The sequence below is a fragment of the Nycticebus coucang genome, chromosome 3 (genome assembly GCF_027406575.1).
Source record: "Nycticebus coucang isolate mNycCou1 chromosome 3, mNycCou1.pri, whole genome shotgun sequence".
Lineage (NCBI taxonomy): Eukaryota > Metazoa > Chordata > Mammalia > Primates > Lorisidae > Nycticebus > Nycticebus coucang.
The window spans coordinates 20,492,871-20,505,904 of NC_069782.1; the positions used below are offsets into that span (position 1 = coordinate 20,492,871).

At 42.2% G+C, this 13,034-nt stretch overlaps 1 protein-coding gene across 3 annotated transcripts in view; it reads left to right on the top strand.

The window, feature by feature from the left end:
• GNPTAB (N-acetylglucosamine-1-phosphate transferase subunits alpha and beta) overlaps positions 1-13,034 on the top strand; it is a 97,265-nt gene that overhangs the window by 43,591 nt on the left and 40,640 nt on the right. For all 3 annotated transcript variants that reach the window (XM_053585160.1, XM_053585161.1, XM_053585162.1), the window contains exons 5-7: positions 4,416-4,618; positions 10,984-11,048; positions 11,317-11,451. In XM_053585160.1, the coding sequence (XP_053441135.1) occupies positions 4,416-4,618; positions 10,984-11,048; positions 11,317-11,451 (403 nt within the window). The remainder of the gene's footprint in view (positions 1-4,415; positions 4,619-10,983; positions 11,049-11,316; positions 11,452-13,034) is intronic.

A 13,034-nucleotide genomic window follows, 5' to 3' on the forward strand; every position in this document is an offset into this window, starting at 1 on the left:
CCAGTGTTTTCATTTATGAAATTTATATATCATTTACTTATGGGTTCTTTATACGGATGTATGCATATATTTCTTTAAAAGCTGTAAAGTTGTATGGTTTTATATTTAAGGATTTGGGAAGGGAATTTAGCCTTATTTCAAGAATCAGATATATCTGTCTTGAACTGAATCATCCTTGACTACTCTGATAGGGTTTTAAAACTGTCTCACTGGCAAGCGGAAACCTCTGTTAACTGTCACTTCCCACTTAATCATTGGACTTTAAAAAACGGTTATTGACAGAGAACAGCCTGAGGAATTTCAGGATCCAGAAGTTCTTTCTGAATCATCTCTTTATATAAATCATGTAGTTTCATTTATAAATTATACTAATGTTAATACTATTTTGTAAATGATGTAAATTATTTAAATGAAAGTAATGCAACATTAAGAAAGATTGAGGGAAAAGTAAGAGAAAAAACTCACATAATTTTAAGTCAACTACTATTATATTTTATTATTAACTTGTAATGCATATTTGAATAGGTATTTATACTTGGGGATGCCATTTTTCTTTTTTTTTTAGAGACAGAGTCTCACTTTATCACCCTCAGTAGAATGCCGTGGTGTCACAGCTCATAGCAACCTCCAACTCCTGGGTTTAGGCGATTCTCTTGCCTCAGCCTCCCGAGTAGCTGGGACTACAGGTGCCCGCCACAATGCCCAGCTATTTTTTTGTTGCACTTTGGCCAGGGCCTGGTTCAAACCCACCACCCTAGGTATATGGGGCCGGTGCCCTACCCACTGAGCCATAGGCGCCACCCAGGGGGGCGCCTGGGGGTGTGTGTGTGTGCGCGCGCCATTTTAAGAGATCTTGTTGGAAATAAAATAGATCATTCCCAAAAAGTGTATGAATTGCAGGTAAAATAGATGGGCACAGCATGCTAGGTATGCTTGACCAGTAATGGTACCTTCAATTTGACTTTGAAAAGTAGTATGTAGGCTGCGCCTGTGGCTCAGTCGGTAAGGCGCCGGCCCCATATACCGAGGGTGGCGGGTTCAAACCCGGCCCCGGCCAAACTGCAACCAAAAAAATAGCCGGGCATTGTGGCGGGCGCCTGTAGTCCCAGCTACTCGGGAGGCTGAGGCAAGAGAATCGCTTAAGCCCAGGAGTTGGAGGTTGCTGTGAGCTGTGTGAGGCCACGGCACTCTACTGAGGGCCATAAAGTGAGACTCTGTCTCTACAAAAAAAAAAAAAGTAGTATGTAGATAATATCTCTTAAAGTGATTATATATTTTTTGGGACCTTCTGTAGTTTATAATCTGTGTGCAATTTTGTATCTTGCCTTTTTTTTTCTTTATTAATTACACTTTTTTTATTGTTTGGGATTAATTGAAGGTACAAAGGATTAAGTTACATAATTGCATTTATTAGGTAAATTCCCTCTTATAATTATGTCCTTTCCCTAAGAGACGTGCCATACGCTGTGACCCTCCATCCTCCTCCCTTCTTCCCTCTCCCCACTCCCTCATTCCCCTGCCCCCCCCCCACGTATTAGGTCATCTACTGCCTTCATACGTTTATTGCAGCTCAATTTGTAATCGCCAAAATGTGGAAACAACCTAAATGTCCACCAATCCAGGAATGGATTAATAAGCTGTGGTATATTTATACCATAGAATATTATTCAGCCGTTAAAAGGGGTAGAGACTTTACATCTTTTGTATTTACCTGGATTGAGGTGGAACACACTCTTCTTTTTTTTTTTTTTTGTGTTAGAGACAGAGTCTTACTTTATTGCCCATGGTAGAGAGCTATGGTGTCAGAGCTCACAGCAACCTCCAGCTCTTGGGCTTAGGCGATTCTTTTTTTTTTTTTTTTGAGACAGAGCCTCAAGCTGTCACCCTGGGTAGAGTACTGTGGCATCACAGCTCACAGCAACCTCCAACTCCTGGGCTCAAGCGATTCTCCTGCCTCCGCCTCCCAAGTAGCTGGGACTACAGGTGTCCGCCACAACGCCCGGCTATTTTTTGGTTGCAGCCATCGTTGTTGTTTGGCGGGCCCGGGCTTGATTCGAACCCACCAGCTTAGGTGTATGTGGCTGGCGCCTTAACCACTTGAGCCACAGGTGCCGAGCCTGGGCTCAGGCGATTCTTTTGCCTCAGCCTCCCAAGTAGCTGGGACTACAGGTGCCCGGCACAATGCCCGGTTATTTTTTTGTTGCAGTTTGGCTGGGGCTGGGTTTGAATCCTCCACCCTCAGTATATGGGGCCGGTGCCCTACTCACTGAGCCACAGGCGCCACCGGAACACATTCTTCTTATTAAAGCCTCACAAGAATGGAGAAGCAAGAATCCAATGTAATCATACATATTGATATGTTATCTTCATGTTTCATACTTCTCAGTTTTTTTTTTTTTTCAGTTTCTGGCCGGGGCTGGGTTTGAACCCAGCACCTCTGGCATCTGGGGCTGGCGCCCTACTCCTCTGAGCCATAGGCACCACCCCATACTTTTCAGTTTTAACAGTTGTATAATATTCCATAAAGCCATGGTGCTATAATTTACTCAATGTTGGAATTTTTGTATTTTTACTGTTGTAAATATTTTTGTAATATTTCTTTTCTTTCTTTCTTTTTTTTTTTGAGACAGAGTCTTACTTTGTCGCCCTTGGTAGAGTGCTGTGGCATCACAACTCACAGCAACCTCCAGCTCTTGGACTTAGGCATTCTCTTGCCTCAGCCTCTGGAGTAGCTGGGACTATGGGCATTTGCCACAATGCCGGGCTATTTTTTTGTTGTTGTTGCAGTTTGGCTGGGGCTGGGTTTGAACCTGCCACCCTCAGTGTATGGGGCCAGTGCCCTACTCAGTGAGCCACAGTCGCTGCCCCAATTTTTTTTTTTTTGTGATATTTCTATTTGAGTTTGTGGCATTTTCTTTGTATGGGTTTGTTTTTCCCATTTAGTTTCTCTCTACTTGGACTAGATTCCTACAAGTAAGATTATCAAGGTAGAAGCATATGTATGTTTTTATGATTCTGAAAAAGTATGTATGTACACACATGTGCAGTATACATCATAGATGTATATATTACCAAACTGCTTTCCCAAAGAGGTGGTAACACCAGCAGTGTTTGAGAGGAATATATAGGCTTACTTTACTAGTGCTAACATTGAGTCATCATTTTTTGAGAAGTGGTAATTTAGTAAATAAAAGGTGAGACCTCATTGTTTCCTTTTGCATTTCTTTGAATATTAGGGAAGATCAACAATTTCATTTATTTGTTTATTTATTTTTATTTTTTGAGACAGAGTCTCAAGCTGTCACCTTGAGTAGAGTGCCACGGCATCATAGCTCACAGCAACCTCCAACTCTTGGCTCAAGTGATCCTTTTGCCTCAGTTTTTCTATTTTTAGTAGAGACAAGGTCTTGCTTTTGTTCAGGCTGGTTTGAAACTCTGAGCTCAAGTGATCCCCCTACCTAAGCTTCCCAGAGTGGTATGATTATAGGTGTGTGCCCCTATACCTGGCCTAATTTTATATGTTTTTTAACCAGTTGTAGTTTCTACTTTGTGATTTTTTTTATAGTTTTATTTATTTTATTTATGCATTTATTTATTTTTGACACAGAGCCTCAAGCTATTGCTCTGGGAAGAGTGCTGTGGCATCACAGCTCACAGCAACCTCCAACTCCTGGGCTTAAGCCATTCTCTTTCCTCAGCCTCCCAAGTAGTTGGGACTACAAGTGCTCGCCCATAGCCCGGCTATTTTTTGGTTGTAATTGTCATTGTTGGGCGGGCCTGGGCTGGATTCAAACCCTCCAGCTCTGCTTGAGCTACGAGCACCAAGCCTACTTTGTGATTTTGTAATCATGTCTTTTGCCCATTCCTTAGTATATTTAGATGATATGTTAATGTAGGTATTTCTCATTCAGATAGAAATATCTCACATAAATTCATATTAGAACCATGGCCTGTTTGCTTTTTTCTGTCAATGTAGTGTCATACCTGATGTCCTTAGTTCTGCCTGGAATTGGCAAGTTGTATCTGATAACATGACACTGTATCGATAAGAATCTACCTAGTTCCTAATCTGTCTAATAATGCACTTCACTGGAATTATGAATACTCTTTAAATATGATAATAAATTCCTTAATTTCTTGTACACTTGAGTTAGTAAACATTAATGCAATCTTATTATAATAATTGGATTTTGAAAACTCTGTCTTTAAAGTTGGACTGAAGTTTGTATCATACTTGCTAACTTGTTAAATTTCTGTATGCTTAAGATAAAATTCCTCATTTATTAAAATATTGTGATTTTTTGTTTTTTTAGATCATAGAAAAAAATCTGGAAAATTTAGTAGTACCAAGAAGTTTCTCATTACTGATTGTATTTCAAGAATGTAATTGTAAGCATGTTGGTGTTTGTTTCCAGTGAGAAGCTGGAATGTTTGCTGACACACTGCATTAAGGTGCCAATGCTTATCCTGGACCCAGCCCTGCCAGCCAACATCACCCTGAAAGACCTGCCATCTCTTTATCCTTCTTTTCGTTCTGCTAGTGACATATTCAATGTTGCAAAACCAAAAAACCCTTCCACTAATGTCTCAGTTGTTGTTTTCGACAGTACTGCGGACGGTAAGAGCTTTTTATGGATATTTTAAAATCATGTTATCTTTCAATTCTGAATGGAATAAAAATGATTCAATTTTAAAAAAATATCTAATAAGCTAAAAATGCAAACAGAGACACAGAAGAGCTACCTTGGCATTTCAGCCTTAACCTTAGAAAGGGATGTAAACTGCATATGCAGTAGAAATCTCTGTGAGTTGACCACCCAAGGGACTGTAACAAACTGGTCAACATACAAAGGTGGTCAACATAGGGAACTAGGCCTACTGTACTGATATGTACATGTGGTGCATGTCCAGTTTGTGAAAGTTAGGCCACCTTAAGGAGGTGGTCAGTGTAGGGAGGTGGTCAACTGTGGGAGTTCTACTGTATTTTACTCCGTGGATTTATATGTTACATTCTGAAATGTCTTGTCATACAGGTCTTATGGGCTGAGTGTTTGTGTTCCCCGCAAAATTTGTATGTTGAAATCCCAACCCCTATGATTATACCAGTGAAGATGTTGGGAGGTGGGCCCTTTGGTAGGTGATTAAGTCATGAGGGCCCTGCCCTAATGAATGGGATCAGTGCCTTTATGAAAGAGACCCCAGAGAGCTCCCTCTGTTCTCCATATGAAATTACAAGAAGATGCCACTTGCAACCCTCACCAGAAGCTGACTGTGCTAGCACTCTGATCTCAGACTTTTTTTTGTTTTTTTGAGATAGAATGTCACTTTGTTGCCCTCAGTGGAGTTCTGTGGCTTTATAGCTCACAGCAACCTCAAACTCTTGGGCTCAAGTGATTCTCTTGCCTCAGCCTTCTGAGTAGCTGGGACTATAGGTGCCCGCCACAATGCCCCGCTATTTTTTTAGAAACGGGGTCTCCCTCTTGCTCAGGCTGGTCTTCAAACTGTGAGCTCAGGCAATCCAACCACCTTGGCCTCCCAGAGTGCTAGGATTACAGGTGTGAGCCGCTGCACCCAGCCTTGACATCAGACTTTTGGCTACCAGAACTGTGAAAAATAAATTTCTCTTGTTTATAAGGAACAAATGATTTGAACAGATAATGGAATTATACTTGTAATTCTTGACATAAAGCTGCACCCCATCCTTAAAGATCCATTCTTCACTTGGCTAGTCAGCTCCTGAGCCCAGACCTGCATCTCCTGCTGTGACCTCTGGTCTCTCTCATTCCTTCTCTGCTCTGATCGTCTCTATCTGGGGGGCTCTGTAGGTTTTATGTGTACAATGAAAGCTGTCATATTCCTTTTACCACACTGAGTCCATTTCTCAAGCTCCCATTGTGTCAGTGTACCCTGCTGAAATTTTTGGAACCATTTTGACCTGTTCTTACTTTTTGTCTCTATAACTAATGATTAACCTCATCACTTGTTTTTGGTTTTTGCAAATTATTCTTAGATTTTTTTTTTTTTTTTTTTTTTTTTGAGACAGAGTCTTACTCTTGGCACCCTAAGTAGAATGCTGTGGCTTCACAGCTCATAGCAACCTCAAACTCTTGGGCTCAAGCGATCATCTTGCCTCAAGTTTTTTGGTTTTTAGTAGAGACAGGGTCTCACTCTTGCTGAGGCTGGTCTCCAATTCCTGAGCTCACGCAGCCTGCCTGCTAGGACAACAGGCATGAGCCACCATGCCCAGCCTATTCTCAGATTCTTACCTTACTCATTTCCTCTGCACTAGATTGAATTCCCATTCACAGACTCCAAAAATAGACTCCTGGCTGCTCTTTCTACCTGTAAAGTTTGTCCCTGTTTGTCTAGCACACGACTCAAATCTGAAAAGGCTGATTTTATTGGCTCATGGCCTTTTTGAAGAGGGTAATATGTGTATAATAGGATATATTTGTTTTTCACATGGATACAAGTTGCTTTTCCTGGTGTTTGGGATTTGGCCTCAATTGCCTTGATTTTACCTGTGGTTTTTTTTTTTTGAGACAAAGTCTCAAGCTGTCTTGGGATAGAGTACTGTGGTATCATAGCTCACAGCAACCTCCAACTCTTGGGCTCAAGTGATCCTCTTGCCTGTTTTTCTGTTTTTAGTAGAGATGGGATCTCGCTTTTTGCTCACACTGGTCTTGAACTGGGGAGCTCAAGCTATCCTTACGCCTTGGTCTCCCAGAGTGTTAGGATTACAGGTGTGAGACACTGCACCTGGCCTTTTTTTTCCTTTTTTTTTTGAGACGGAGTCTCACTTTGTTGCCCTCAGAGTGCCATGGGGTCATAGCTCACAACAACCTCAAACTCTTGGGCTCAAGCAATTCTCTTGCCTCAGCCTCACAAGTAGCTGAGACTACAGGTGCCCACCACAACACCCAGCTATTTTTAGAGGTGATGGTGGAGGTGTCTTGCTCTGGCTCAGGCTGGTCTCGAACCCGTTGAGCTCAGGCAGTCCACCTGCCTTGGCCTCCCAGAGTGCTGGGATTACAAGCATGAGGTACTGTGCCCGGCCCAATTTTGCCTGTTAATCCTTGTGCCCCTGCCCTTCCTTCCGCCCTCCTGGACCATCTCCTGCTTTTTCCAGCCCCATCTTAAGTTCTCTCATCTCTGGGAAGCTCCCAGACTAGGACATTCACAGTGATTTAGTTTTGTTTTTGCTCTTCTACATTTCTATATTGTTTACCATTTAACTCATAACAATCACAACTTTGTATCTGGAACAGTGTCTAACAGTGCTGGCTCTCTGGGACTTAACAAGTTATTTTTAGTTTGAAAGGAAATTGCAGCCTTTCCAAGTGCAAGTTTCTCCCCTGTCACACTATAGATCTTGAACTATTTTGCACTGCAGCAGTCACAAGGCCAGCTCTGCAGCCTGCACCTGGGTCTCAGCAGAGTGGTTTTCCAGCCAACCTTATCCCCTTTGATACACAGGAAATGAATTTCCTCCTGTGGCAATTCATTTTACCTCTGGACTAAACTGATTTTTTTTTTTTTTTTTGAGACAGAGCCTCAAGCTGTCACCCTGGGTAGAGTGCTGTGAAATCACAGCTCACAGCAACCTTCAACTCCTGGGCTCAAGTGCTTCTCTTGCCTTAGCCTCCCAAGTAGCTGGGACTATAGGTGCCTGCCACAGCGCCCGGCTATTTTTTGGTTGTAGTTGTCATTGTTGTTTGTCAGGCCCAGGCTGGATTCAAACCCGCCAGCTCAGGTGTATGTGGCTGGTGCCTTAGCTGCTTGAGCTACTGGTGCCGAGCCTGGACTAAACTGATTTTTACAAAGAACTATAAATGACTTTCTTGTAACTTTCTCATAAAAGTCCAGGTTGTATCCCCTGTGGTCATACACAGCTGATGTAATCCCTTTTCCATGTGACATTTCTTTTCATTCTTGTTCCTTTAGCTGTCCCTTAGAGGCTTTTCCAAGCCCTAGTTTGTTCTCAGATTACTTTTAAAATGTGTTACCAGGGCTGGGTGTGGTCATTCATGCCTGTGATCCTAGTACCCTGGGAGGCTGAGGCAGGTGGATAGCTTGATGAGCTCGAGTTTAAGACCAGCGTGAGCAAGAGTAAGACTCTGTCTCTACTAAAAATAGAAAAATTAGCCAAGCATTGTGGTGGGCACCTGTAGTCCCAGCCAGTAGGGAGGCTGAGGATCCTCTTGGGCAAGAGAATCTCTTAAGCTCAAGATTTTGAGGTTGCCTTGAACTGGCATTCAACCCAGGGCGACAGAGTCAGACTATGTCTCAAAAAAATAAATAAAATAAAATGTGTTAACAGGAAGTGAAATTGTGTTTTAATGTGGCTCAGTTTTTTTTTTTTTGTTTTTTTTTGCAGTTTTTGGCCGGGGCTGGGTTTGAACCTGCCACCTCCGGCATATGGGGCCGGCGCCCTACTCCTTTGAGCCACAAGCGCCACCCAATGTGGCTCAGTTTTTATAGGGAGAGCAGGACTGTTCCTTCAGGTGAACACATGCAGCAGTGAGCACATGGACAAAAATCTGTGCTCTTATTGAGTTTATATCTTGGTGGAGAGAGACAGCAATAAACACTATAGATAGGTAAGGTAGATGGTTTGTAGATGTGCTGTGGGGAAAACCTGAGTAGGGGAAGTAGTAGGGAAGTGTCAAATGGGTGCTAATTTGGTAAGGATGGGCCTCACTGGAAAGGTGGGTTTTGAGTGAAACATGAAGAGTGTGAGATAGGCAGCAGTGTGAATATCTGGGGAAGGAATGATGTGGGTGAAGAGAGGAGCCCAATCACTGAGGCAGGAGTGTTCTGGTTCTGGCACGTTGGAAGTAGAGCAAGGAAGCAATGTGGGTAGAATAGATGGGCTCTCTGAAGCAGTAGGGGGACCAAATGGAGTTGGCCCTAGTAGCCGTGACTCGGACTTTGACAACTTTAATGCAGAGTGGCCTGAAGAATTATTGGAGAGTTTTGTGTAGAGGAGTAATGTGATCAGACTTATGTTCCAAAATGACTAGTCTGCCTGCTGTGGTGAGAATAGACTGAGTACAGGGAAAAGTTACAATAAGGCAGGTGCCTTAGACCAGGAAGGTGCAGTGAACAGGACAAGTGGTTTGATTCTGGACGTTTTAAAGGTCAACCCAATGTGGTTTCCTGATGAGTTGGTGTCAGGGAACATCATTGCCTTTCTTATTTTAAGTACTTCTGTTTAAAAGCACAAAAAAGCGGTGGAAATTCAGTATGGCCACAGCACATACTTGACTTATACTGAACTCCCTGCTGACTAAAACATCTCTTTAAAAAAGACTTGAGGGTGCTAGTGCCTATGTACCTCTTTTAATTTATGTTTAGTTGGTTTTTGGTGCCAAGTTAAAGATTTTACTTTTGTTTGTTTGTTGTTTTTTTTTTTTTTTTTTTTTTGTAGAGACAGGGTCTCACTTTATGGCCCTCGGTAGAGTGCCGTGGCATCACACAGCTCACAGCAACCTCCAACTCCTGGGCTTAAGCGATTCTCTTGCCTCAGCCTCCCGAGTAGCTGGGACTACAGGTGCCTGCCACAACACCCGGCTATTTTTTGGTTGCAGTTCAGCCGGGGCCGGGTTTGAACCCGCCACCTCAGTATATGGGGCCAGCGCCTTACCTACTGAGCCACAGGCGCTGCCCCAAGATTTTACTTTTGTTCGTAGGGTTATTTTATTTTGCTAGATTTGACTTACTGCTCCAAATAGTCCCAAGTTTGGGCAATCCTTAGTCTGTTATCCAAGACAATAACACCTCTGTCAGCTTCCTGCAAATCCACACGTGTCGAAAGCATGCTTTCTGTGGCTTTCAAAACCTGGATAGAAGATTCAGCAGGACAGAACTTATGACAGACTTCTTAAGCCTCCTTCTAGCTTGATTTTGGCTTTAAAATTCACATTCTTCGGTAGCATTGGTTGCGTTTTAATCCACCTAACTGAGGAGCCAGACGGTACATCTTCATTATATTCATGAAGATGACATGAGATGCTGTTAGCTACTTTGCTGAGACTACAGATACAGATGCCAGGTCTGTTAGAATTCTCTGATCTGCCAATGTAGAACCATGCTATAGTGGAAAGAGAAAGAGAGAAGTGTGTCTGATTAATGTATTCATAATGAAGTCACACTCTTAACACCAAGTACTTCCTCTTAAGACAAACAGTGTCTGTGCAGGCTTTCTATTCTCCAGTGCTTACCAGCTATATTTTAACAGTCCTCTTGAGACTTGTCCAGGATTGACATCTCATCTGGGCAGGCTGTAATTTGCAGAACTGGCCTTCTTTGCTCACCTTGAAGATCAGAATTGGAGCCTTCTGACCTCTCTTTGTTTTCCAGGATTCTTGAATATCAGCAGTGAGTCTGCTGAGCTCACTTGTGCCCCTCACTTTAGAATTGTCTCCCATTTAGACTGTCATTCTTCACTCCCACTTGTCTTCTCTATTCACTACCACCAGATGAATTTTAGGGACTCATTGTGAGAAAACTGTGACTCTGGAGGAACTGTTGGATCCACAGTGTTTCCCTGCTGTTAACCTAAATGCCACTGTCTGGCATGTAAGGGCCCCCTTTGTCTGGTTACACTGCCACCTCCACCCCCACTCAGCATTCCCAAATGTTTCACTGTTGTTTTTTTTTTCTTTGTTTCTGCTCTGTGATTTCTCTTATCCTATCATTTCCTTCTTTGACGTCTAGTTTAAATTTGACTGCCTCATGCAGCATCCCACGTTTCTGCCTGCATAATTCTCTGGTATTACAAAATTTAACGTTTAATTGTATGTTCATTTAAATTGTTTCCGTTTTGTTGAATGGATTAATTTTGTCTCCCCACTACCTTTTCCTGAGACTATGGATTATACTGTTTTAATAGATCTAAAAATGCTTTGCATAACATACTGCCAGACATAGTAGTTAAGTATCCATTAAAACTGCGCTCCTTTGCTGTGTTCTGGATTGCAGTGGAAGGTGCCTATGCTGGACTATTTAGAGGAAGCAGCAAACAGACAGTTTGGAGGGGCTACTTGGTATGTTATTTTTAATTTAATTGCTTTTTTGCAGTAGACTAGAATAAAAATATGGGTAATAAATCTGTTTTCCTTTGAGGATCTTTTTAATATTTACTTTTTCTCTGTGGCTAGCTGACTAATTTTAATGACTGTTGATTTAAGGGACCCTAACTTTCTTGCTTTGAAGCTTGTAGAGTGCAGTAAGTCTTCAGTAGTTTTTCAGCAGTAAGTTTTCACCAGCCTCACTATAAGGAAAATGAGTTGTGTTTTTCACCCTTGTTTTTAGACCACAGATAAAGAAGTCCCTGGGCTAGTGCTAATGCAAGACTTGGCTTTCCTGAGTGGATTTCCACTGACATTCAAGGAAACAAATCAACTAAGAACAAAACTGCCAGAAAATCTTTCTTCTAAAATCAAACTGGTAAGAACATATAAAATAGAGCAGTCAGCTTGGCACATCCCATTTAATTTGTGACCCATTTTTTCAAAGTATAGCTGAATATCTTAAGAAGCAAAGAAGGACTCTATTCTGCTATGGTATGTTGTCATTAAGGTGACTTTTTAATTTATAGAAGAGCCTCGTTCCTTAGTGTTACTTTGGGCAAAATTCTGCGAGTATTAATTGGTTTGCTTGTTTCCCAGGCAGAACAGAATTCATTTGTTTAACAAATCATCTTGTACAATGTGACATTATACCTGCTGTGGATACAGCAGTGGACAAAACACACAAAAGCTGACAGAATTTGTGGTGTAAGGGCATAGAAGCATGCAAAGAGGAGATGAGGGAAGATCATCAATGTAAGAAATATACAGACTCCAACCTGCACGTGTGTTGGAAGCTTTCTCTCCTAAGCACAGTGTGCTTCAGACATTTGAAATAGTTGATAATATGAAACCATTTCATTAGTAGCTAATGGAGGCATGAAAGTATTTAGAATTTATACTTTGTTTTAGAAACAGAGTCTCACTTTCACCCTCGGTAGAGTACCATGGCATTACAGCTCGCAGCAACCTCTAGCTCTTGGGCTTAGTGATTCTCTTGCCTCAGCCTCCCAAGTAGCTGGGACTACAGGTGCCCACCACACGCCTGGCTATTTTTTGTTGTAGTTTGGCCGGGGCCGGGTTCGAACCCGCCACTTTCGGTATATGGGGCTGGCACCCTACTCACTGAGCCACAGGCGCCACCTAGAATTTATACTTATTAACTCTGCAGTCTTGACTTTGGATGCTATTCATTAGGGTTGACTTTGGAGTCTGACTAGAGACATGTGGTATTATTCTCAGAGCCATTTGGACTGTGCTTTAGGACACAGTTCGTGTGGGTATACCATTTATTTGACCTAATGTCAAAATACTATTTTCTCAGAAATATTCTAGGTTGTAAATCATGAAGATCTTTTATCCTGGAGCCGAGGGAATAACGTCCTCAGCTCAGAATTTATTAGAGTCTGGTTTTCTTGATTTTATAAAGAAAGTGCATGTAGTTTATCTGGTTCTTTCTTCTTCCTTCTGTTGTATGTTATTTGATAATCCAGGGTGAAAGGATGAAGATAAGATGGTGGGGGAGTGCTGACTAGGTGAGTTCTTTTTTCTTTCTTTTTTTTTTGAGACAGAGCCTCAAACTGTCACCCTGGGTAGAGTGCTGTGGCATCATAGCTCACAGCAATCTCCCAACTCTTGGGCTCAAGCGAGTCTCCTGCATCTGCCTCCCAAGTTTCTGGGACTACAGGCACCCGCCACAACACCAAGCTGTTTTTTGGTTGCAGCCGTCGTTGTTGCTTGGCGGGCCCGGGCTGGATTCGAACCTGCCAGCTGAGGTGTATGTGGCTGGTGCCTTAGCCGCTTGAGTCACAGGTGCTGAACCTCCTTTTTTTTTATTTTATTTTATTTTTTTTAAGTTTTTAATTGATTCTTTTTTGTGTGTGTGAGTTCTTTTTTAGTTCTTTTCTTGGCCATGTTTTTATACTCTCCTAGCAAAGTTCCTTCCACTTGTTTCTTTTCTTT